Here is a 25,657-nt window from a genome sequence, read left to right on the forward strand (position 1 = left end):
CCTCTGGTTAAACCAGAGTTTTGGGATTAATGGGCTCGCCTCCCATCAATTCCTGGAGGCCAAGAACAGGAAAACTCTACTTGGCATCCTTCCCTGGTCCTCACAGAACTCTTCTATGATGCTTGTCTGAAATGTCTTGCATTTCAGTTAGTTGTTCATCAGGACAGAAGTACAGAACTGAGGCTGATCTGTATTCAACTTTTTTTTTTTTTTTAAAGGTTTTATTTATTTGACAGAGAGAAAGACAGCCAGAGACGGAACACAAGCAGGGAGGGTGGGAGAGGGAGAAACAGGCTTCCTGCGAAGCAGGGAGCCTGATGCGGGGCTCGATCCCAGAACCTGGGATCATGACCTGAGCCGAAGGCAGACACTTAACGACTGAGCCACCCAGGCGCCCCTATTCAACTTCTTTTTAAAAAAAGGACAAAATGGAGGTAAAGTATATTTTATACAATGAGAAATAAATATTTCAAGTAGCATATAATTCACACAAAGCTGAATTTGGAAAATATAAGTGCTCTTACCCATACATTTAAAAAGACTTTATGTAAACCCCGCATTAGAAATACCTAGTAGTTACTGAGAATAGCACAGAGATTATAATATAAAAAGCATTTTGGGGGATTGTCTTGTGCTTTGTTAGGAAAAAAAAAGTTCAGGTTATTTTTTTGAAGAGTTACTTAGGAAGAGATACAGAGGAAATCCACAGAAAAAGATAGAGTGATATCCATCAGGCAGATTTTGAATACTCCTTCACTGTGAGTTCTTCTCATTTAAAATTATTTTCTGTATCACCCAGTTTCCATAGGTGAGCCTTCTTCACATTTGTATCAAAACGAATGCTGACAGTTATTTTGGTTTCACTCTCCTTTTGGCATCTTTATGTTTCTTCCGACAGTCCTATAAAAACATATCAAGCCTTTGTTAAAAATAAATGTAAATCGTTTTCAAGATGTTCTGTAACTATATAGTAAAATTTAGATTATTCAATGTCAGGATCATGGAAACCATTATGGGAGTTGTCTGTAATTGAAACTGTATTTTAGTCTTCCAAAAATCTCATGATTTACTGTTACTTAACAAGCATGGCTGGAACTTGGGCCCCTACGTCGGCTGTTCTGCAGACTGCTAACCTGCACAGGTGTAGGCTGACCTAAACAATGCCTCTCCCTGCACTGTGAGCATTTAAATCATGGTCTCAGGTGTCATCCTTTGTGTCTTCAGGTTTACACCTTACTCTCACTCTCTTACACCAGGCAAATATTAACACAAAAATAGCACGGCATCTATTTTAGGAGACAATCAATATGGAGATACAGTTACTCACCATCCGCAAGTTGTTTGTTCTGGCCTCCCAAGAATTCCTGCTAATATTATTCCCTACTCCTCTCCAGAATAAATCAGAACCTACTAGGGGAACATAAAAAAAAAGACAAGGCAGGAGATTAATGCCTTTAAAACAGATGATGTGTTGGGGCGCCTGGGTGACTCAGTCGGTTAAGCATCTGCCTTTGGCTCAGGTCACGATCCCAGGGTCCTGGGATCGAGCCCCGCATCGGGCTCCCTGCTCAGCAGGAAGTCTGCTTCTCCCTCTCCCACTCCCCCTGCTTGTGTTCCCTCTCTCACTGTCTCTCTCTCTCTGTCAAAAATAAATAAAATCTTTAAAACAAAAAAAAAGAAAATGTAGCACTGCTAGGATTTTACTGTTTATGTATCATTTACCATTATGTGTCTTGGTTTCTGTTTGTGCCAGGCTTTAAAAAAAGAGTTCACCAGGAGCCTGAACTTTCAGGGTCCTAAAAACAGGAGTTTTCCATGTCTAGCATCTAAGCAGGTCCCCGTAACAAAGAAGTCCTTGTTGATGATACTGAATGAGGGAGGGAGGGGTGGTAAGGAGCCCTCAGCCCTCCAGGGCTTACTAAGCCAACCGGCATCAGTCTAACAGGGACCGCTAAACCACACGACAGGGAAAAGGATCACAATTTTTGCCAAATACTTCTTTCTTGGATGCATGTGACTCTATTGGAATGCGCAGTGGTGAGAACTATTCTATACCATTTCCTGTTCTATACCATTTAATGGAGAAATGGACTTACCATGAAGTCTTTCATCATTCTTAGAAAAAAAGAAAAATCTAGTGGTCTCTTTCTCAGGTAATGATACTTCTCTAAAGCAAAAGAGAAGAGAGAGAGAGACAGACAGACCTGGGTTAATTTCAGTATTTCAGATGAAATGTTTACACTGAAAATATAAATGAACTATTCCTTAAATAGATCTGCTTTATGTTTTGCTCATTTTGCCCTGATTTAAAATGACTCCACCCTCTCTCTATTCAACATTCTTCTCTTGTATCTGAAGCTTTGGTAACAAGGACTGTTTAAGTCTCACGCTGGTTGCTGATGGTCTCATCCCACTATTGCTATCCCATCTGCCAGTGTTTCCCATGGGACAGCTCCAGGGTCCTCCTTCCAGACCCGGGACTTCATAACCCCCACCCAGTGCTACCCAGGTTAAGAAGAGAAAACATGCTCCCCGTCACAAACAAGCTCGAGAACTCTGAAGGAGCTGAATAAGAAAATCAAGTTGTCTTGTATACTTGTATCAGCATGTCTAACTCGGGCTTTACACCAAAAGAAACTGCTTACCTGGGGCTGGGCTCCCTGTCTTCCGTTTCTTCTTCGGCAACATCCTCCTCTTCAGAACTGCTATCTTGGAAACGAGGGGCTCCCTGCCAGACAACCTTCCCGGTTTTCACCGGCTCAGCTTTGTAGGCATCTGTATTGTTGTGACAAAGGAAGGGGACAGGACTGTAGCTGAACACACTCATTGGTCACTTTCACCATGCACACATATCTCTACGTGCCCAGGATCTTAAGCATTAATTTAAAATAGGTAGTATCGTTTTTGATTTTCAAATATTAATTGAGAGAACGTGTCCTATTTTTTGGCATTGCCAGGGTGATTTGATAAGGAATATAGTAAGAGCATAAAAAGACATAAAAACCAAAGGTTTATAAACGGGCAACATAATTTAAAAGGAACCACCTATGCTAGCAAGAGCTGCCTAAAATAGAGCACGATGCAGTGAGACCAGCTGCCCCTCCTGGTTATTCATCAACGAGGAAAGGAACACATGCGTACACTTTCAATTCCCAAATCCTCTTTCCAGAACTGCTGAAAAGGCTGTGGACAGTGCCCCAAGTTCCCCAAGCACCGAAATCACACCTCCCAGGTTGCTGAGGGGTCTCGCTCATTTCAAGGCTGGGTTCTCACACCTGGCTCTCGGCTGGAGGAATTACAGTCAGTGTGACACCAGCTCTGCTCCGCAGTTTGCGACAGACGCTGGTGGTCCGATGGACAACACAGCAGAGCACAGGATGCATCACTGTGTCTTACTTACACAAATTCTGAAACACTGGATCTCTGCACCTCGGGCTGGAGGACCACAGAACTGATATAAATACTCATCTGCTAACACGTGGATGGATGCTATGTTAACTGCTGATCTTTAATGCAGCACCCATTGTGGTTAGGTGGGCACGTACTCTCTGAGATGCAGACGTCCTGTTTCTTACAGGGAACTTCCAGGAAAGCTGCAGTTCCATCGTGAACACCAAGTGAGGAACAGCAATCTCCCTTACCAGGGGAGACTATCACTAAGTAACAGGCATTTAACTTTCCGCTCACGTTGGCCTTCACAGGTAAACCTCCTGAAATGGAATGCGAAATTGTACGTACTGGGGTTTTTTTTCTCTCCAGGTTCTGGCACATTTCCAAGGACAAAGTCTGAAAGAACTGACGTATCGGTGACATAGTGTACCTGTATAAAGCCAGGTGGCCTATTTCCTCCTTTCCCCACCAGATGGCACTGGCTTTCCACAAGTCTTGGCTCTTCTAACTGCATGTAAGGCACGAAGCTGTTTAAACAGAGGACTTACTATATACTTCCTCGTGATTATTTCCACTCAGAAGAAGGAATGCTGCACATTACTCTCGGGCTTCCCTTCACATGGCACCTAACTAGACGTTTGCTCCCTTAAGTGCAAAAACAATCTCTTGCTGTTACTCACAGCTCCTGGCATGTTGTTTTGGCCATATGATACCAAATCTCATATTGTTCATTTAGGTGGAAGAAAAAATTCTTTCTTCAGCTAATGTTACATCATTACACTTAATGTACACTCAATCCATTATGTTCAAGCTGCCTGAAGTGAAAACGTTAAAAAAATTTAAAAAGTACCTTCCTTTACATCTTCAGCGTCTGAATCAAAAAAGGAGAATGTAAACCCTCCAGGCTGCTTGGCCGCTGTCGTCAGAGCGGCCGGGTGGTAGATGTCAACTTTCTCGCCATCGCAATTCTCACTAGAGGGTGTGTCGTCTGCTGTTTCACTGGTAACTTTTGTAGTCTGAAATATTTCTTTTATGTCCGCAGCAACGCTGTAATACATCTCTTTAGACACCTCAGGCAGCTTCTCGGCCTCCTCCTTTTGCTTCCTCCGTTTTGCTTTACTGCAGCGACATTAACAGACACGTACATCACAAAGAGACCATCAGTTGCCAGAGATTAGGAGAACAACACCTTAGAAAACTAATCCCATTCTTTCAACAACGAAGAGCATCCACATATAAAACTCTACTCATAAAAGCAGAACCTTGATCAATAAGCTTTAATTTTTTATTTTATTTTTTAAAGATTTTATTTATTTGACAGAGAGACACAGCGAGAGAGGGAACACAAGCAGGGGGAGTGGGAGAGGGAGAAGCAGGCTTCCTGCTGAGCAGGGAGCCCGATGTGGGACTCGATCCCAGGACCCTGGGATCATGACCTGAGCCAAAGGCAGACGCTTAACCGACTGAGCCACCCAGGCGCCCCTGACCAATAAGCTTTTAATACACAAAACTATGTCAAAAAGCTCCAAGTATTACACACGAATCATATCCTCCTCTATCCTCGGAGCTACATTCCAGAAATCACACGTAATATACTAGCTTTAAGTAAGAAAATCATTCAGCAGCAATAGGCCTATTACCTCACCCGCAAAACAAACATGCTACACCAGGTAACTTCTAAGTTCTAAAATTCTGTGAGTTTTACAAAATTGGTGTAAAAGAATTTAGTCATAATTAAGTTTTAGAAAGGAACTGTAAATGTGCTAAGTCTACTTTGTCTTTTTTTTTTAAAGATTTTATTTATTTATTTGACAGAGAGAGAGACAGTGAGAGCAGGAACACACGCAGGGGGAGTGGGAGAGGGAGAAGCAGGCTTCCCGCGGAGCAGGGAGCCCGATGCGGGGCTCGATCCCAGGACCCTGGGACCATGACCTGAGCCGAAGGCAGACGCTTAACGACTGAGCCACCCAGGCGCCCCTACTTTGTCTTGATATGAAATGTTGATGTTACTATATACCTGTTCTGCATTTATTTTCTCTTTGATCTCAGACAAAAAGTTACATGGCTGTTTGCCAATACTGAATTTTAGTTATTAAAAGATTAAAATCCTTTTTCTTATCAGAGTCCTCTCCACATATCATGAGTAATATTGGGCCAAAATTCTAACTGTATTAGCTAAAATAATAAGTTAACAAGATACCCTAACTGGTTATCTGATTGGGGGAGACTATCGTGGAAAGAAAGTTTTTTTTTTAAGATTTCTATATTTATTTATTTATCTGACAGAGAGAGAGAGTGCGCACAAGCAGGGGGAGCCGCAGGGAGAGGGAGAAGCAGACTCCCTGCTGAGCAAGGAGCCTGACATGGGACTCAATCCCAGGACCCTGGGATCATGACCCGAGCCGAAGGCAGACGCTTAACGACTGAGCCACCCAGGCGCCCTGGAAAGAAACTTTTAATACTTCATTTAAAACACCAACCTGGCTAGGATTTAAAACAGGGATGCCTACGAAACTGAGCAGTATGAAAAATGGTGTACTTTAGGCAGTTCCATGTGATTATCCTTGAGCCACCATGTGGTGGTTTTAAAAGTGGTCCAAAGATCCTTTGATCCTGTTTAAAGATGTGGAAGTTAATTCCCCTGTTCCCTAGCTCAGGCCGGACTTCCTGACCCTGTGAGGAATGCACTAAGGCAGATGAGATGACTACTGAGGGTCAGAGAAAGCACTGGAGCGCTCGCCTTACGCTCTCCCCTACAGATCACCGGCTTTGGGGGAAGCCAGCTGCCATGCTGGGAGGGCACGCCAACAGCCAAATGGAGATGCAAGGAACTGAGGCCTCCAGCCAACAGACACGTGTGTGGGCCAGCCTGCAGGTAATCTCCTGACAGCCCCTGAGCCAGAACTACCTAGTGAAGCACTCCCAAATTCCTGACCCACAGAAACTGGGATCTAATAAATCTTTATAGCTTCAAGCTACTGAATTTTGGGGAAGTTTTTCTACACAGCGATTCATGACTGATGCAGATTTTGGTACCTAGACGTGGGGTGCTGCTCTAACAAAAACCCAAACCGTAGGAGGGGCTACAGAGCCCAGGTAATGGGCAGGCGTCGGAAGGCAGCAAGGACCGTGTCAGCAAGAGCCTGAAGAAACTGTCAGGAGGAGTCACACAGCCACTGAGGAGGCTGCGTGTCGGCTGCAGGACAGTGAGGGAAATGCTGTTGGAACCCAGAGGAAAGGGATCCCTGCTCTGCCACGGCACAACACTGAGCAGCACTGGGCCACCTCCTTTAGAGCAGAACCAGGGAAGTGCCTGCTAACAGGGTGCCAGCTAGGAAGACATCTGGGAGGGTCTGAAGGTATTTGCTGTCTGCGGTACAATAGGAGCAGACACTGAAACCAGAGACATTTCTTTTCTTTTCTTTTTAAGATTTTATTTATTTATTTGACAGAGAGAGACACAGTGAGAGAGGGAACACAAGCAGGGGGAGTGGGAGAGGGAGAAGCAGGCTCCCCGCGGAGCAGGGAGCCCGATGCGGGGCTCGATCCCAGGACCCTGGGATCATGACCTGAGCCGAAGGCTGACGCTCAATGACTGAGCCACCCAGGCGCCCCTAAAGACATTTCTTTGAGGAGCCAGGACTTCATGGTTTTAAAGACCCCTAATTTCTAGAAGGCAAATGACATGCAATTTAAGAAATGGCCTCTAAGCAAAGATCCAATCTAAGACACAGGAAAACACGGTCTACAGCAGCTGTTGGTCAAGCTGGGCCCCAAAGACCAAATCCAGGCTGCTGCCTACTTATGTGTGCACTGCTGGTTAAGGGTACCTTTTATGGTTTGAGATGATTGTAAAAATAAAAAGATGGTTTTGTGACATGGACAGATTACGTGAAATGCAAACCTCAGTGTCTGGCTAATAATTTTATTAGAACACAGCCTCCCGGGGCGCCTGGGTGGCTCAGTCGGTTAAGCGACTGCCTTTGGCTCAGGTCATGATCCCAGGGTCCTGGGATCGAGCCCCGCATCGGGCTCCCTGCTCCGCGGGAAGCCTGCTTCTCCCTCTCCCACTCCCCCTGCTTGTGTTCCCTCTCTCGCTGTCTCTCTCTCTGTCAATTAAATAAATAAATAAAAATCTAAAAAAAAAAAAAAAAAAAAAGAACACAGCCTCCCTCGCTAGCTCACGTACCACCTGTGGCTGCTTCCACAAGGCAGAGTGGAATCACTGCAACAGACAATACACTTACTGTCTCATCTTTAACAGAGAAATTCGTAGACCTCAGTCTAAATATAAAGCAAAACGCTTTGTTAAGACCCTAGCCATAGCTCAGAAACCTCAACTGTTTGGCCAGTGAGGCTCCTAAGGACTTTACGGGTGGTGTCTCAGCAGAAGCCCACGGTAAAATGACTGGTGGCTTCTGCCTCATGGGCGTGACCCTCAAGAAGATCACAGGAGACCTACAAATATTTTAAGAGAAATATATTAGCAGAAACACCACTTGGATTGACAGATACATTCTACAATGACAAGGCTTTTGGATGCCCACATTTCTACAAGCAAAAAGCAGGCTGAGAAAATCACTTAGCCACAAACGCACACCACCATTCACAGAAAAGGAAGGATGATCCCGAAGGCAGAGTCAAGAACCACACAGAATTATCACCAGGCCTGTGGTTCTAATCAAAGAAGTCCCCACATTTCCCGGTCTGGACTTCAGAGCTGCTACGGACCCGTGACCCCTGTGCCTCGTGCTTCCCTCAGGTGAACAGCAGGGCTTCCAGCGGCCATCCTGTGCTTGCCCCACCACTGTGTGGTCGCGGAGGGACAGGTGACTTGTCCTCGAGGAGTTCACAGTTCAGTCTCTGATCAGAAGGACTGCACTCATGGTGTTGTACTCAAGGAAGTGCGACCATTAGGCCTCATTTGCCTCTAGATCTGATTTGGACGACAGCACCCCAGCTGCTGAACAGATATTGTAAAAGTGAGGCTTCTGGGCCATCGAGGGAGGGGTGAGCGTATTGTGCATGTGGCAGGGATGTAAACAATCTGGCTAGCGGGCGGATTATGGCGGTTTTAAATATGCCCACATATTCCTCATTACTTCTCCCTTTAAGAGGTGTTGTTTCCAAGCCACCCCCCCACATCGAAGTATATGGGTTGGACTTAGCGACTTGTTTCAAGAAAACTGAATAAGGTGGATTGTCAGTGTGTGACTTAAGACTAGGTCATAAAATACACTGCGGCCTCCTCCTCCTCTTTGGGGCCACCTGCTCTGGGGGAAGACACCTTTCCCAAATAGCCTTCACCTAGTTTCCTGGCACGGCAACATCTTCTGTAACTATGACACAGTCGTCAAACAAAAGGTTAACACCAATCCATTACCGTTAACTAAGCTCAAGCCTCGTTCTCATTTCCCGTTTCTCCACCGTCTTTTTTGCTCCATGATCTAATTCAGTAAACCACACTGTCTTTACTGACTTCACAGTAGGAAAATGGAGGCAGTAGGCCAGGCAGGATTACTGGCTGCTCCGTGTACTTGCTGTATTTATCAAACTGACAGTGTCGCGGCCCAGGAAACAGAGGCTCTACCACACTAGAGAAGTGTCTTGGACTGAACTGCTGCCCCCAAAAAGATACGTCCAGGCCCTAATTACTAACACCTGTGAACATTACCTTATTTGGAAAAGTAAGTTATGAAGTACCTTGCAAAGAAGAGATTACCCAGGATTATCTATCTATTAACTCTCTATTTCTCTCAGGGTCTGAAATGAGATTAATTCCTATGATCCTGCTATAGAGAGTGGTAGCTGATTTACCTTTCCTTTGGTTTATCACTGCTCTTCCTTTCGTAAGTGGCGTGGTCATGCCTCGTTGGATCATAATGTACGACATCCCTGTGTAAACGACAGACAGGAGTAAGCTGGCAGACAGAAATCAGAGCTGAATGCAAAAAATTAACAGCAAACTGTAATTCAACATCGGGGCAATTCCAATTGTTTTTTTTAATTTTTTAAAGATTTTATTTATTTGACAGAGAGAGAACAAGCAGGGGGGAACGGCAGGCAGAGGGAGAAGCAGGCTTCCCGCTGAACAGGGAGCCCGATGCGGGACTCGATCCCAGGACCCTGGGGTCATGACCTGAGCCGAAGGCAGACGCTTAACAGACTCAGCCACCCAGGTGCCCCAGGACAATTCCAATTTTTGAGCAAGACAAAACCACACAATCAAAGAAAACTATCAGGATCTCGTTAGAAGGTCATATTTTATAAGTTACCTAGTTTTGAGTTTCCCTGAGTCTTTTTTTTTTAACATTAAAAATTAATTTACACATCTAAAATAAATATGGATAAAACTGGATCTGCATAAAGTATTTTAGTGGGGAAAGCGGGGGAAAGTGAGTGAAGGTATAGAAAGGAAAACTGGGGGCTCCTGGCTGTCTGTCTGTAGAGCACGTGACTCTTGACCTCGGGGTCGTGCGTTCAAGACCCCGTTGGGTGTAGAGCTTATTTTAAAGAAAAACAAACAAACAAAACCCCTAAAAAACAAAAGAAAGGAAAATTGATCACATGTTGGTGACTATAGAAGCTGGTTTACAGGGCTTTCTAAACACCAGTCTCTACAAATTATGTGTTTAAAATTTTCCGTAACGAAAAATTACACTGATACAGTTCCACAGTTAATACTTAAACCACTGTCCAAGCTGCTTCCCTATTGAAAGCAAGGCCGCTATGACATGTAAGCACAAAAACAGAAAAAATTTAAGATTAGTTTCTTGAAGTGCGCCACTGGGTCCAAGATAATATGTTTGTAAGGGTCTGATACATTTTGCCAACTGCCCTCCCCAGGACGTCTAAAACGGCCTAGTTTTAAACCAAGTTCAATAATGAAAACAGGGTGGAACGGGATGGAACATAAGCCATACCTAAATTTCTTGGCAGCTCCCGATCCTTTGTGCGCAGAACTGCTCACGGCGGTGTGCAAAACGCTCTGCACGACGTTCAGGGCTTTGAGCTTCTCCGCAGCAAGTTCCTCTTCCTCCGCTGTTCTCTCATCATTTACTTCTTAGAGGGAAAGGGGGAATTAGTAATCTCTTGGCAAACGTAGCTTGAGCAGTCTCAATAATCAAATAATCATAAAGCACCTAAACATGGGCAAAGCACACTGAAAGAGGAGAAAGAAAAGTCCAACCCTGTTTTCCTAACCTCCTCAACCCCATGACTCTCAATGCCACAGGGAATCCAGAAGTCACATGACCAACAAATGAAAAGTCCCATTTCCACCTGTAATTATGAAAACAAAATCTACAGTTGATGGCTTTCAGTGGCAAATCAAAGTTCTTAAGGTAAAGCTCGACAAATGCAACAGAGCAAGATACTAATCACAAAACCACAGTGATTACAGACCGATTTTTTACCACTCTAAAAATGTGACTTAAATTACCTATCAACCTAAAAATGAAAGGTAGTGAAGGATGGCAATTCTCCTGACTTATAACACCTTACAAGACAGTTGCTTGGCCTCTGCTTCAGTAACAAATGCTGCAGGAGGAGAGCCATGGGTCCTACACACACAGGGCACTGTGGGCCCAAATGCTGTCATCTTCAACTACAGGAAACACAAACATCAGACAACAAAACAGCTAGTCTGGATTACAGGCCAAAATACAGAGGCGGTCTAAGCCTGGAAGACCCCTGAACTCACTGCAGAAGACAAGCAACCATGTAACAGATACCAGAATAAGACAGTAACTTGAGTAAGTTCTCTACAGAAATACCTCAAATGTCTGAGGGTTCAAAGGAGGGAGAGAGAAGGTTCAAGTGCATCACAAAAAGCTTCATAAACCAGGTGGAGTCTAAGGCAGGAGACACGAAGTGGATCCCCTGAGGGGAGGGCCTGCCAGGTGCAGGAAACAAAATGAACACACACATTGAAGAAAGTGCAAAGCGTTTACATTAGGTTGGACCATATGAATGTGCTAACATGCAACAGCTTTCACTTTGATGCACAAGGGAAGGCTGAAGCCACGGGGAACCTAAGAACCCTAGGAAGAATGTACACGTAGAGGCAAAGGGAAAACCAGGAACCAAGAATTAGGAAGAAAACAAGAGTTATGGTGTGATGGGAGCAGAGGGAAGAGAACATCTTGAGGTGGTGAACAGGGACGAAAGCCACAGGCAGGCTGGAGGCTGAAGCTGGAGGAAATGCCACTGCGCTTGGTGAACGGGCATCCATGGCTGTGAGACACAGACCGAAGAGCCAGAAGTTCAGAAACCAACCTCTGGACGTAGCACTCAATGCAGGCTATTCCACGGTTCTGTCTGCCCCTGCCTTCTCGAGGAACTGTGAGCAAGAAGCTCTGAAACACAAGTTGGTGTGGACCCTGGGGAATTTACTCTGAACACTGGTTTCCAGAAACGTACACTACACAGAATAATCACCTCAAAGAAGAGCGGCTGAGTCAGATCAGAAAGTGCATTTTCAACAAAAAGCCACTTCTTCTGAATTAGCTGCAATTTACTTTTTAATTCCAAGTTTAGAATGCAAAAGATGGGAATGGCAACTAGAAATCTGGCAGAGTGGAAGGAATGGCTTTTTGGGGGACCTAAGGCCTGTGTCCGCAGAAAGAAGGGCAGGATGAGCACGCCCGTGAGCAGGGGTAACAGGAAGTACGAATGGTGAGGCCTAAGGCTCAGGGTAGATTAACTCAGGAAGGAGAGAAAAAGGTGTGAGGATAGAGAAGTCCAGAGACGGGAGAGGCAAGCAGGGGCCTCACTTGGAGGGCCGCCCTCCTGACCAGGCGGGACGTGAGGGCTTTTTGGACAGGTAAGGGACAGGTCGTGTGGAGACAGTTTGGAGCTGCTGTGAAGGAGAAAGTCCTAGAGAGCATCACCGGCTGGGAGATGCACCCGCGTCAGGAGGACTCCAAGCGGAAGGGCACTCCGTGTGCACCGCTGCTCCAACACCTGCCCCGGCACACACCGTGGAGGGAAGGCGGATGCTCAGCTTCTCCCCCAACCTCACCAGGACCCGCTGCACTACTGCCAGGTGTGTCCCCCTCCCCCCCCCAGGCCAGGGACAGGCCAGAGGGAGACAGTCTCTGTGGATGCTATCCTCTCCTGTCCTTCGGGCAGCTTCAAGCTCAAGGAGGACTGCGTAAGCAGCCCAGAGGTCACAGTCCTCACAAGGCTTGGGACGCAGTTTCTCCTAGACCAGATGACTTCTCAGGGTCCCCCAGCTCTGACAGCAGGACTGTTTGGACAGGGAGGTATTTACCTTCCTGTTCCTCTTCACTGTCACTCTCCAGAAACCGGGAGTCCATGCGGAATCTGTCGTCAGTGCCAAAGTGAGACTGCAAGTCCAGGAGCTACACAGACATGTGGACAGCTGGGAGCCACGTTCCCAAGACCGCGCTCCCACAGAAGACCCTCCAAGCGCACCTCCTTCACCCTGGAATTCACTACATTAGTGTCTGCATAACCTCACCGACCCACGAACCATCCAAATAAGCCTGCACGTACCCAGATGGAAACACCATTCAGCAACAAGGACATGTTGTAGGTGGGATTATTTTCAGTCTTCACTAACCTTCTGCCCAGCTCTGCCCTCAAACTGAGGTTTAATTCTGAACCTGTGACTGTCCTCGGAGCCAGATTCTTCGTCTTCACTGCTGTCAAACAGCCTCCCAGATGCTCTGCTCACGGACTCCTGGAACGCAGATGCACACGGGAGTGCTTATTAACAACGGAGGCGACCTGCAATCCCTTCTTTCCAGTCTTCCTCTCACACTGAAGACCCAGAAACCCAGATGCATCTCCCAGGACCTGGGTCCCTAATCTGGAGGCTCCCTGTGCAGCCCACATTGGGGGAGGGGTGCAGTTACTACAGAGCACGCTCTCTGCAGGCTTGCACCAGTACTGATACCTCCTGGCAGATGATGTGGAGGACAGACTCACGTGGGGAAAATCTGGTATCGGTATGTGTGGTGGTCGGGGGTGCCAGGGGGCTCACTGTGGCTCGGGAGAACTTGGTGTTGAACATGGCAGTTGTCGGAGGTCTTGGTATGCAGGAGGCAGAAATGGACCTGCGAGAGTGGCGGAAAGCCCGCATGGACTTCCCGAGCTACTTACCTTCAGGGGCTCCTCTCCTAGGTGGTTTTGCTCCTCTGTCTCGCTGTCAGAGCCAAAGATGATGTGTGTTGGCTTGTCCTCTGGATGACCATCCTAGAGCAGTTGACAAAGGTACCACACCTTAAAACAGCCCCTTCTCATCCCTTAGAGTGAACGCCACCATCCACGTGTTTCCCAAGATGGAAACTTGAGACTTCTTCCTCTCCATGTCCAGTTGGTCCCCAAGTTCCAGGTGTGGACCCTGCTGCTATCTTTTAAGTCTATTCCCACTGTCACTGCCTTGGTTCTGGCTAATTACCTCCCAGAGACTCCCTGGTTCCAGATTTCCCAATCTGACCTATTGTTTGTCATGGCCTAAACAATCTTTCCCAGATCCGAGGCTGGTAAATGTTTTCTGTAAAGGACCAGAGAGTAAATATTTTAGGTTTTGCAGGCCACATATAATCTTGGTTCTTCTTTTTAAAAACCCTTCATAAATGTAAAAACGTTCTTAGCTTGAAGGCTGTACCAAAATGGGCCACAGGCTGGATGGCTTGTGAGCCAGTGTGCAGATTCCTGTTCTATTATACATGCAGCGAGTCTTCACCCCTTTCCTTTCCACAGCCACAGAATAAAGTCCAACCTCCACAGCGTTCCCACCACTTGCCCTGCTCCTCTCCCGAGCATCCTCATCTTCTGTACGTCTGTTACATTGACTGCAAACTGCTCCCCTCCCATGGAATGCCTTTCCTCTCCCTTCCCGCCCTCCTGCCTCTGCCCAACCAGTTCACACTGATCCTTCTTCCTTAGACCCCATTCAGGCTGAGGAAGCCCCCTGCCCTTCCTCCTGGCTGACTTGCTGGGGTGCATGGGCACTCTTCTCTCTGGGCCCTGTGCCCACCACTCTGTGAGCCAACGACCGCCATAGGCAGGGACCACGATCCTCATCCCGGAAGTCTAGCACTAACTGTGAAGGCCTGGGACTTCACAGACACTTACGGTTGTTGAAAGAATGAATGAAGTCAGTATCGTGAATCTTAGTGAGATTAAATCACTGGTTACTTATTTGCAAATTTGGACACGTCAGTAAACTATGCCAGTTACAGCTTCCAAAGGAAAAGAAATCATGAGGAAAAATTTAGGTTAAAACAAGTAAGAATGTTTTCAGTAAACAGAGTTCAAACTCAATTTCTCTGGTATATACTAAAGACATAAGGCGACAAAAGCTTCTAACTCAAGGGACACAACATGAAACAGGTGGGTGCTGGGATAAAGAGCTTGGAGGGGCACGCCGACCTTCAAGGGAAGGAAGGGTGGCCTCATGGCGCCCAAACTGGGAGAGCACTCACCAAGTCTGCCAGGGCGTCATGAACCAGCTTCTTCCGCACTTCCTTTGCTTTCTGCCTTGCGTCCAAGGCTGCCAAACGCTTCTGATTGTCTTCAGCATGCTTCTCCTTAGTGTGAACATCGGACCAAACGTTCACAGAAAGTGGGAAGTTGGTGTTGCTTCCCCGAGCATCTCTCCTGGAGGAGCCCTCCGGTGCTTTCCCAGGCGCCGGGTGGCTGCTCTGTCCGGAGCCCTCTCCGGTCTCCCCGGTCCTGTGGCGGCAGTCTTCATCAAAGTCTACCTTGGGGGTCTTTGCACCAAGACTTAAATATTTCTTATCTTTTAACAGCAAAAGACTAGAAATAGGATTCCTACCTCCCTCTTCCAAACTGCTAGGGGACACCATCTTGTGATCCTGGCTCTGGAAAGGAGAACGTCTCTTTTGAGGCCGAGTTTGGTTTGGGTCATTTGTCTTCTTTGCATGTTGGAGAGGAGTCAGTTTGCTTGATGGGGACCCCTTCTCCATGGACATGCTACTGGGATCAAGTTTCAAGGAATTCTGATCTTTATTAATATTGTCAGAGGCAACAATCTCTTTCAAGGGTTTTTTTATTGATTCCTTTCCATAGAGACAGCCTACTCCCTTGAAAGCCTGGAATTTTGGCTTTAAGTTGTTTTCCTTCGGTTTCTGTTTTCCACAGGTGTTCTCTTCTCCTTCTAAAAGGGCAGCCACAATGTCCTCGGGACAGATACATGGCTGGGCTGCTCTGCGCAGGCCACCCGGAGTCCTGTCACACTTTGCGGCGGTCTCCTGGCCACCGTGCTCAGGATCTTCTTCGGGAGGCTGCAGGATGCCGCCAGCCAACTGTTCCAGATCAGCTAAGGTGAGCTGCACACGGGGGCAGTTCTTCATCATGGCACCATACTCCTCATCTCCCGAAGACTCGGCAGATTCTGACGCAGAGCCCGCCTCTTCCCTGCTGCTGCAGTGGGCCGTGACCCTGGGACTGACAGCTTGCTCTGGGTTGGTCTTTCTTTTTTGCACTTTAACACAGTTTTTTCTATTTCTCAAAGACGTTTTCTTGTGTGCAGACTTTTCCATTTGTGAAAACTCTGCATTGTTTTTGACCTCACTGGTCTTTTTCTTTGCTGCGATGATCTCATCCGTATCTCCTGAATCACAGCTGCAATCGCTTCCCAGGGCATTACCATTCCCATCCCGGCAGGAGACATGACTGACACCTAATGCTGTTACAGAACGCAGCTTATGAACACCTGACCTCAAGTCCCCCCGTACGACTTCAAAGGGCTCATTTACAGAGTCACCCACTGAGGACCATGTAGTTTTCCCCAGGCTTTCCTCTCTTGCGATCAGTAATCGCATCTCTTCTTCAGACATGTGATTTCTGTGCCTGGTAGTTCCTGGGCCAGAAGTCTGAACAAACACACTGTTAAGTTTCTGGCTGTGAGAAGCAGGGACACAGGCTAACTGAGCAGTAACGGCCTTACAGGGTGCTTCCTGTGCCACCTCTTGTTGTGTGGGATACAGACTCCCTGGGACCATGCGGGGTCTTGCTCTCACAGCTGGAGAAGCAGCGGACGCCTCGTCCTTTTGTGCTTTGATCCTCTTCCGGGGGGGGCTGTGAAGAGCACAGAACTCCCCTCGTTGCTTCTTACTCATAGGGTCATCCCCTCCTTCCAGTTCCCAGGTAAGGCTGGACACAGGGGTGGCATGAGTGACATCCTCTGCGATCTTCTTTAAGTTGTGGCAGTATTTTGATGGGTCGTACTTCATGATGTTACCAGAGTCAAGGAACGAAACAGAGGCACTAGGTTTAGGAAAACCTATCAATGTGGTGAAGCACAAGGAGTACTGTCTGACCTCGAGCAGGTCACTTACTCGGCCTACCCTCCCTTTCCCATCAAACACAATGAGCACTTCGCTGGGTGACCTCAGGGTCTGTGGCACTGGCATGTCCAGAGTTAAAACAGCACCATCACGGTCAACTGGCACAGCAGCACACCCATACGGGTTCTATTCCAGGTACAGGGGCCACGTGCGGTTTTCTGTACATCTGAGCTGATACTGTAAAGCAGAGCACACAGGGGCACCCTGCAGGGCACAGCTGGATGCTGCACGTCCTTTACTCCAACTGCTTTTGGCCATTCCTGCCTCCCCAGTCCTGGTGCATCCTGCTCTGGTTCTCCCAGCCCAGTAACATCCATTCCACACTCTGCTCACTCTCTGCATCTTGTAGGTCCTTATTAGGAAGCTAGTAATTCTTGCCTAGGCCTGTTTTGTTGCTGACATTGTCCAGAAAAAGCCTAGTGAATGTCAAAGTGCTGTGACGACAGCTAGCATTTGCTGGTTTCCTAACACATATGAATAGGCAAGTGTAAGTTGCTTTCAGTGATCACTCCTGAAAAGTCCTTCTAGGACTTTTAGTAAGAACTAAATCAGCATCTGGTAGCTACTGACTGCGTGCCAAAAACGTGCGATGTGCCAGGCAGTGTCTGCTGTCAGCTTCACACTGTCCTCCAACGTCCTCCTCTTTGCTGTTGGTGCTGCCACAGAGCGAAGGCTGACAGGAAGCGAGCTTTCCCGGACATTAGCGCCACTGGCGGGAGAGAAGCAGGTGTGGCCAGTTCTCCAGCGGCCCCAGGGCACAGCAGCTGTGAGCAATGAAGACACCCGCCCACCTCTGCTCCTCTAGCCCAGGGTGGTAGCAGTCTGCTGCAGTTACTTATCTCGGACAACCTGCCCATCAGCTGCATGCTCCCCCAGCACTTGCTGAACCCAACTGTTTGTACTGCATCCCCTCGGGAACGCCTGGAGCTGCTTGTTTCCTTGACTGGCACACAGGGTTACAGCTTGCCCACAAGTCCACGATGCTGGGAATTCACGGTCCCTGACAATCTGACTTCATTTCCTCAACGGAACAGGCCTCCATGTTTGCTCGTCCAGGATGCACACTACTTCTCCACCCCCCGTTCTCCTGCCCATCTACATATTCCTACCTACTGCTTTCCTCCTGCCTGGTCTTCTTCCCACCACTTTCTACCAATGTAAACCATGCCCCACCTCCTCCAGCGCCTTCTTCAACCACAGCAGAGCCCCCTCGCCCTTCTTTAGCACCTTGGGCAACGGCTTTGAATCCATGTCAATCAAGACGGGGGATGTAAAAGTTAATCAGTACAAGTGCTTCTCTGACAAGTGTCACTTTTGTCACTCACTAGTATAAAGCCTCCTCACAGTCTCTCATGAACCTCTCATTGTTTCACACGTGGAAGCAGGTAGGTCTTACCTTGCCTAGAAATGGGGAACATAACCTTTAAGCATCTAAGATTTACTGACAGAGGCAGGGAAATTCTAGTGGGATGAAGTGAACTTCTGCAAGCATCCATCACTGTGGTAAATAATAGTTACTCTGAAAGGCCAATTGCAAAGGATATTTTACGTTTATGTTGATTCTTTAGGTGAAGGACAGGTAATACTCTTCCAAATTTACTCACAACCCAATTCTAAAAGGAAAAAAAAGAATACATTTACTACATATGTCACAAACGGAAAAGAATAACCACACTGCATAAACACAACTTAAAAAAAAAAATCACACTCATAGTGGGCCATATTACTGCTGGGTTTTGTTTTGTTGTTGTTGTTTTTTATTTTTTTTATTTTTTTTTTTATTTTTTTTTATTTTTTTTTTTTAAAGATTTTATTTATTTATTTGACAGAGAGAGAGAGCACATGAGAGGGGGGAGGGTCAGAGGGAGAAGCAGACTCCCCGCTGAGCAGGGAGCCCGATGCGGGACTCGATCCCGGGACTCCAGGATCATGACCTGAGCCGAAGGCAGTCGCTTAACCAACTGAGCCACCCAGGCGCCCTGTTGTTGTTGTTTTTTAAAGATTTTATTTATTTATTTGACAGACAGAGACACAGCGAGAGAGGGAACACGAGCAGGGGGAGTGGAGAAGGAGAAGGGAGTTAGGAAACCAGCAACAGACCAGCTCCTGAGCAGGGAGCCTGATGCGGGGCTCGATCCCAGGACCCTGGGATCACGACCTGAGCCGAAGGCAGATGCTCAACGACTGAGCCACCCAGGCACCCCACGTTGGGTTTTGTTTTTGATGATGAAACAGGAGTTCACAAAAACAGTGTATAAGGAAAGAAAAAAGAAGGACAAGTGGGGCAGCTATCAGTCCCATATAAACCATGTAGGACACTAGCAAAAACACTAATCATTAAAAAGGCAAAGTTGGGACCAGCCTGTATGCCTCACCACCAATGTCGCTTGGGAGACCCACCTCCATTTGGGTTTTGATTTCTTCCTGTAAAATGAGGGGGCACTGTGCGTTCCCAAGACTTGTAAATGCACTGTGAAAACCATAAGGCACTGCCTATGTTAAGTGCTTCAAAGCAAGGGAAAAAGCAACTGCTCTAGACATGGCACCCATGGTTCCCTGGTCTCAGGACTCGGTTCCTGGGCTACTCAGGCTGCCAGCGAGACTCACCTTGTGACCTGGCACTTCTGTCCCTGGCACAGCTTTCACATGGAAATCCACCACTCCCATCTTTTCCAAAAAGCTGGTGTTGCCTATTGTTGATTTTTCTTTCTTTGCCTTTGCTTCTTCTCTCTCCTGGGCCAATCTGAATAAAAAAATATAAATAAGAGTTAAAATAACCAACCACGCTATTAAGTGTTTTGTTTTTCATACCGTAAAGCTTCTGACTTTATAGTGATCATTTAGGGCCTCTCAATTTTCTCCTGCTTACTTTTAGCATTTTCTCCATCCTCAATCCCTTCACTCTTCATGAAGAAGAGGTGTCTTTGAGAGCCCAATCTGCCAAGGCCTGATTATTTCTACCCTCTTAATGAAGAGAATGCAGAATGCCATCGCAACCTTCCAATTCAAACTCCCCCACCTTATTCAGGCCTGGACAGCTGCACTGACCAGTCCTCAGGGGCCTCTTTGCCTCTGGTCTGTCTCTCCTACATTCCACTTCCCAGAATGATGGTCAGACTCAAGCTCCTCAGGCATGCCTGCCCAGACACTCCAAAGTAGCAGCACAGCATGCCCACCCTGCTCAGGACCAGGGCTCCAGTTCCTGCACAGAGTAAGCAATGAATTGCTACGGAATAAAGTCCCATCACTACCCTGTTCACAGAGGCCCTGAGCGGAAGAACAGAGTCTCACCGGACCACTCCTTCAAAATATGCCTTCAGTAGGCTGCTTGCCACTTGCTTCAGACCTTGCCATTTCCTGGGCCTAGAACAATCTAACCAACCTTCCCAGTCGCTCTAGCTGTACATCCCTAAACTATTTCCAATTTAGAAAGCTCCCAAACCCATATAATCTTTTCTCTCTGACAATAATAGCTTGCAGGATCTTAAAATGCTCTAATGGTTATTACACTGTCTTGTTCTTAAACCACTTGCATAATTAATCTTATGCCTCTCATACAGGGACTTCCTATTCTCTTCGTGTCTTTATATGACTCTAGCATTAACAGCCAAAATCAACATAAGCAATTTGCTGGTGTCTATTAAAATGTTAAATGTACATAATCCTATGATAAAACAACTCTCCTGCGGACATAAACCCAAGGAACCCATGGACTATGCAGGAGCCATTCTCAAGGGTCAGCTATTATGAGAAGTGGAAATAGTCTAAATGTCCATCATCACAGGGGGATAACCTAATACCCTGTGGTATAGCTATTTTCAGAAACAGTACTAAACAATCGTTACAAAAAAGGGGGAAGATCTACATCCCCAGAGAAGGCTGTGTTTACAAAGATGAAATAGGTATATATTTTTTAAGTTAAAACACATGTTGGGGGTGCTCAGTCGGTTAAGCGTCTGCCTTTGGGCTCAAGTCATGATCCCGAGACCCTGGGATGGAGCCCCTGCTCCCCGCCAAGCCTGCTTCTCCCTCCCCCTCTGCTGCTCCCCTTGCTTGTGAGCTCTCTCTGTCAAATACATAAAGCAAATCTTAAAATAAAAAACCATGTAAATGCATTGCATTATCTTTTTTGGTGGGTCTGGGGTCGTGGGGAGTCACAGTTGAAAGGGATTTTAGCTCTTTTTTTTTTTTAAAGAAAGGTAATTTTATTTTTAAGATTTTATTTATTTGAGAGAGAGAGAATGAGAGAGCGCACATGGGAGGGGGAGGGTCAGAGGAAGAAGCAGACTCCCTGATGAGCAGGGAGCCCGATGTGGGACTCGATCCCTGGACTCCAGGATCATGACCTGAGCCAAAGGCAGTCGCTTAACCAACTGAGCCACCAGGTACCCCTGGTTTTAGCTCTATTTGTAATGTTTGAGTTTGCCAAGTATATAATAACATATTACTTGATAGTTTTAATTAAGTGAATATATAAAACCATTTACAATAGAACGAAATAGAGTTTAAATCCATGCAGAACAAATCTTACCTGTGCAAAAAACTTTCTTTTGCTAGCTGAATTTGTAGTGTTCCACCTTTCCATTTTGTTTTATTTAAAACAGACATACCTGTAAAGTAAAGAATTATTACTCAAATACACGGCAATGCAAAAATATATGGCAGCGCATGCTTTTTCTAATTAGTACCAAGAAAAGTACATGTTTTTCAAAAAGAGACACAGAATAAAAAAACCACGACCTGGGGAGAAAAGGCCTAGGTCCTGGTCTCAGCTGAGCCAACCATCCCAGGAGTCCTTAAGCTCCCTATCATCCAGCATTCCTAGAAGAACTGAATGAAGCAAATGTGTAAAATGTAAAGCGAAATTTGTCATTCCTCCACAAAGTGATACCAGAAACCTCTGGTGAACGACTGACATTTATTTAACATTTTATTGTTATCTCCCACACTAAAACTATAAAACGTGAACGTAATTTCAGAGGGTGAATCAGAGGACAATGAAATCCTGTAGAACTTTTATTTATCACCCCACAGTAATTATCGCTGTGTAACTTGCAAATAAATTAGCTGCAGATGACTAAACTGTGTTTCGATTCCTACGCCCCAGAAGCTGATTTTTCTCAATAGCTGCTCTCAGCTTTGTTAGTAATAACCACAAGCAGAATTTCTATATGGTCGGTACTTAGGGTACTACACTAAGTACAAACGTATTACTCAATTTAATCTTTGCAGTGATATCGTGAGGTCAACATTATCTTTGTTATATACCAGATAAGTAAACTGGGGCTTCTAGTTTAAACAACTTGTTACAGGTCACAGCAGAGCTGATGTGCTCTTAACCACCACTTATTTCTCACTGAACGAGGACAGATCAGGTTTTTTCCCAATGAGAACATAGAAGGCTGACGGACCTCTTTCTCCATTAGCATGTTCTCTTTTCAGTGTCTTAATTTTTCAGACTCTAGTAACTCGCACACATTCTTGCATCAGTGGCTGTACCAATTATCTCCCCCTCCTTCTTTGTTGAAGGCCAGTTTGCCCTCAGCTCTACTAAACTTACTGATAGAGATTTCATAATTTTAAGGATATGGTCTTATAGGGCATACTGTGAACCCCTCTCCTAATGGTGCTTAATGACAAGAATTAGCTGCCTCAGAAATGAACACACCAGGGAGGGGGAGTATGGCATAATATCCAGTGGGCTATGTGTTAACAGGCAGTTTCTATGAACGTGTTCTCTTGTCCAAAATATTTGAGAATCCATTTTTGAGCAAGGTGCTGCCATATGTCTGCTTACACCAAATGGGATGGACCTAAACCTGCTGAATTGTTGGGTGTTGGAATTCTCTCAACCATGGCTATTTTTCTGGATGTTTTGCAAGCGGCTGTTAAGGTTTAGATTTAGAACCAAAGTTATTCCAAGTTACACAGTGACATGAAATGGCAAATAGAATAGAAAGCACATAGAAAGCAAATAGAAAACAAATCTTACATTTGTTCAGATCTGCTTCTGCTACTCTGATGTTGATATATGCAAAGACTTTCTGTGGGTTTCCTAAAAGAAAAAAAAATTATTTAAACTCTTACCCAGAGAATATAAAAATGATCAAGTTTCTAAATTTAAAAAATGACTCTTAGAATCTTACTCTTTCAAAGAAAAATCTTGTTTAGTTTTTACTGAATACAAAGATTGCATTTTTCTAAGCACGTTTATAAAAATATTCCAAAAGAAATTACGCCATCAGTTAAAGAAGTGTTTCAATTGTTCTATGTTAGTAATATTCTATCCAACAGGACACCTAGTAAATACTAGAATTCTAGCTTTGGAAATTAACAGTTGCATGTTTCAGAAAGCAGATGTTTTGGAATTTAGAATGTCTTTTGATTTCAGAAATGCAATTCTGGGCAGGTTCCACATTTTACATAACACCTTCAAGGCACAGGGCAGGGGGTTGGCACACACAGACTCGTATCTTGTAATGAAACACGTTATCACGTTCAGCGTCAGGGCTAACATTCACTCTGGGGTTCCACTATTTTGTGATACTTGATATAAATTTTATCTGCCTTTAACGACCCACGAAGGACTACAAACTCACCTTGGTCATCTTTTCGTGTGATGATCTCCACATCAGAAACTTCTCCAAATCTGCTGAACTGATTTTGTAGGTCTGCCTTGGAAATGTTCTGACCAAGGCCACCCACAAATAGGCGCTTCACTTCTCTGTCGGCTTTCATGAAGGCTGCGCATACACTCAGTGTGTTCTAGTGAGAAAAACAATTTTCTATCTACTTGGAAGAGTTCTTTGCCTTGGTTCTTCTCGTATCTGAAAAAAGCCCCCGACCTCCTTTCCGTGCACCTTCTATGGCAAATTGGTGGCCTGGACCTGTGTTTCATTTCTTACTGCATTACTTCCAAATTTTACTCTGCTCAAGCCCTAAATCCACGTTTTCCACAAACGCACTTTGGAACAGCACCTCTACACACATACAGACACAGGTACAGGCAAATTCTTTCCTTCTACATGACCACAATATTATGCTCTACCCCCCTCATTTATTATGCATATTTTTAGGTGTTTTTCCTTTATTCATCCACACATTCATTTATTCACTTTAACAAAAGGTGACAGAAACGGGACGTGGCCGGTTAACCTGCGAAAGACAGCTCTCCATCCCGGCGCTCCTCAGAGCCCTCTGACTGCACACATGCTACAATCACGATGCTATGTGACAACACAAGCCTCTGCAAAATGCTGTTCAGTCACAACGAGAGCAGCTGATACCACAGATACACAGGCTTTTTTTTTTTTCCCACCACGTGCCAGCGTTGTACGAGGCAGTTCGCAAGCCTCTCGTTTTTCAGAGGAGCAGAGAGGTGAGGGCATCCTCCCAATGCCATTCGGAGAACCAGTGGTGAAGCCACAACTAGAAACAGATCTAGTCTCAGAACCTGTAACTGGTAACACTACACCAGGGAACTTGTTGGATTAGGACCGACTCAGAAAACTCTTCCAGAGTTACTGAGATTTAAGGCCCATCACGAGACAGGCGCTCAGCTCGGACCCTGCCCTTCCCCAAGAACGCACAGGCCCTCCCACGCGCGACCTCAAAACAGCGCCCACAAGCCCGAGCAGGGCTGGTGCTCCGGGCGTGAGCCACGGCCTACATCTTTCTGGTAGCCTCCCCAGTCCCCAGCCTTCTTCCTCCTGAAGACCCGAAGACGATAAGCAAGAGGCTGCCAAATGACCCCGTCACTTCCTGGGCCCCAAACCCACTCCTCACCACGTCGTCTTCGGCACCCAGCGCCGCGCAGGTCCCTAACTTCCAGTCACGTGGCCCAACAGGCGCGCTCTGTCTTTCTTCCTACTGGATTTCCAATCCAGCCTCCTAAGGTTCCGTGACCATACTCAGTTCCCGAGTTCTCTTCATTTGGTTTGCAGTCCTCTGGAGTACCGCGAAGCCTCCGTCATCCTGCCCTCATTGTGCAAAGGACTCAAAACCGAAACTCCCTAATTCGTACTACGGACGATCAGAGCCTCGGGTTCTTTGACTCCTGGACAAAAAGGCGGAAGTGACGGAGCGGACGGAAAATACAGAGGCTCCCGGTCACGTGGTCCCGGAACCGCCTCTCCAGTGACGTACTCGCCCGGGTGGATCCAAGGTCCACTGGAGTGGGGTGGGCTGCCGCGCCCTTGGGCTTCGGGTTGGAGCTAGCCAACTCTCTCGGAGAGCAGGGACCGCTGGGGGCCAGGTGGGGCTAGGACCGCAGCGACGGCCCGAGCCCGGGATACTGCGAGCGGGCGCGGGTGGCACGCGCGGGGGTCCCACTCCCCCGCCTCCCCCGCCGAGTTCCCGGATGGTCTGCGCCAGCAGCGCGGGAGGCTTGAAGTGCCCGGCGAGGCGCGCACCGCTCAGGCCGCTGCTCGTTAGCGCGGCGCCATGGACGCGCAGCGGGCGGAGGTTCGCGCCTTGGAGGCTGAGATCGCTGCCCTGCGTCGGGCGTGCGAGGAACTGCGGGCGGCGGGGGAAGACACTTGGCGAGCGCAGTACGTGCTCCCGCAGTCCCTGGGGGCGGATGAAGGGCTCCGCCACGTCTCCCGGGCGCCGAGGGCTCCGCCGCAGCCGAGTGTCGGGCTGGCGGAGGAGAGCGGAAGTCTTCGCCGTCTCCTTCGCAGGCTCCGGGGCGGGCGGCTGTGCGGCTTCCTGGCGCGTGTCGCTGCGGGCCATCTGAGGGGGGCAGTTGACAGTGACAGTGGGGCTCCGTTTGAGAAGTAACTGAGGATGGAAATGTGCGGGAGACTGGGAGCGCTGCGCGGGCGGTGAGGGGAGCTCGCGGGTGTCTGGGGGAGCGCCCTCAGATGCGTGGGGCGTCCGCGGGTGTGTGTGTTGGGGGGGAGCGCCCGCGGGTGTGTGTGTGTGTG

General features: G+C 47.0%; 2 protein-coding genes across 10 annotated transcripts in view; one reads left to right on the forward strand and one right to left on the reverse strand.

Moving 5' to 3' along the window:
• Positions 1–379: 379 nt before the first annotated feature.
• NOL8 (nucleolar protein 8) lies at positions 380–24,797 on the reverse strand. 7 transcript variants are annotated; one of them, XM_032397811.1, is made up of 17 exons: positions 24,519–24,797; positions 23,333–23,498; positions 22,726–22,788; positions 21,265–21,343; positions 19,341–19,476; positions 18,278–18,346; positions 14,847–16,622; positions 13,519–13,611; positions 12,977–13,096; positions 12,665–12,755; positions 10,314–10,449; positions 9,208–9,285; positions 4,241–4,509; positions 2,646–2,775; positions 2,097–2,167; positions 1,328–1,410; positions 380–900 (listed from the first exon to the last, which is right to left on the reverse strand). In XM_032397811.1, the coding sequence occupies exons 2-17, from the start codon at positions 23,469–23,471 to the stop codon at positions 850–852; spliced, it is 3,384 nt and encodes a 1,127-aa protein (XP_032253702.1). In that variant the 5' UTR covers positions 23,472–23,498; positions 24,519–24,797; the 3' UTR covers positions 380–849. The 7 variants fall into 7 exon arrangements, with proteins under 7 accessions (XP_032253702.1, XP_032253699.1, XP_032253700.1 ...); XM_032397808.1 differs by having other exon boundaries at positions 10,314–10,452; XM_032397809.1 differs by lacking the exon at positions 24,519–24,797 and adding an exon at positions 24,403–24,511 and having other exon boundaries at positions 10,314–10,452.
• Positions 24,798–24,921: 124 nt separating this feature from the next.
• Positions 24,922–25,657, forward strand: part of CENPP (centromere protein P) — a 241,093-nt gene continuing 240,357 nt past the window's right edge. Inside the window, exon 1 of one of the 3 annotated variants that reach the window (XM_032397787.1) lies at positions 24,922–25,196. In XM_032397787.1, the coding sequence (XP_032253678.1) occupies positions 25,093–25,196 (104 nt within the window). In that variant the 5' untranslated portion in view covers positions 24,922–25,092. Of the gene's footprint in view, positions 25,283–25,378; positions 25,556–25,657 lie in introns of those variants that run through there. The other 2 variants (XM_032397786.1, XM_032397788.1) reach the window with 2 other exon arrangements.

The sequence above is a fragment of the Phoca vitulina genome, unplaced genomic scaffold (assembly GCF_004348235.1).
Source record: "Phoca vitulina isolate PV1807 unplaced genomic scaffold, GSC_HSeal_1.0 scaffold104, whole genome shotgun sequence".
NCBI lineage: Eukaryota > Metazoa > Chordata > Mammalia > Carnivora > Phocidae > Phoca > Phoca vitulina.

Bases quoted from the DNA above. Each gene is read 5' to 3' on its own strand.
- NOL8 (XM_032397808.1), bottom strand. From the start codon at position 23,471: ATGAAAGCCGACAGAGAAGTGAAGCGCCTATTTGTGGGTGGCCTTGGT. The intron at 18,347-19,340 runs GTGAGTCTCGCT...TTTTCCTTTTAG, and splicing joins CAGAAGTGCCAGGTCACAAG to AATTGGGTTGTGAGTAAATT. The intron at 12,756-12,976 runs GTTAGTGAAGAC...ATGTCTGTGTAG, and splicing joins AGGGCAGAGCTGGGCAGAAG to CTCCTGGACTTGCAGTCTCA.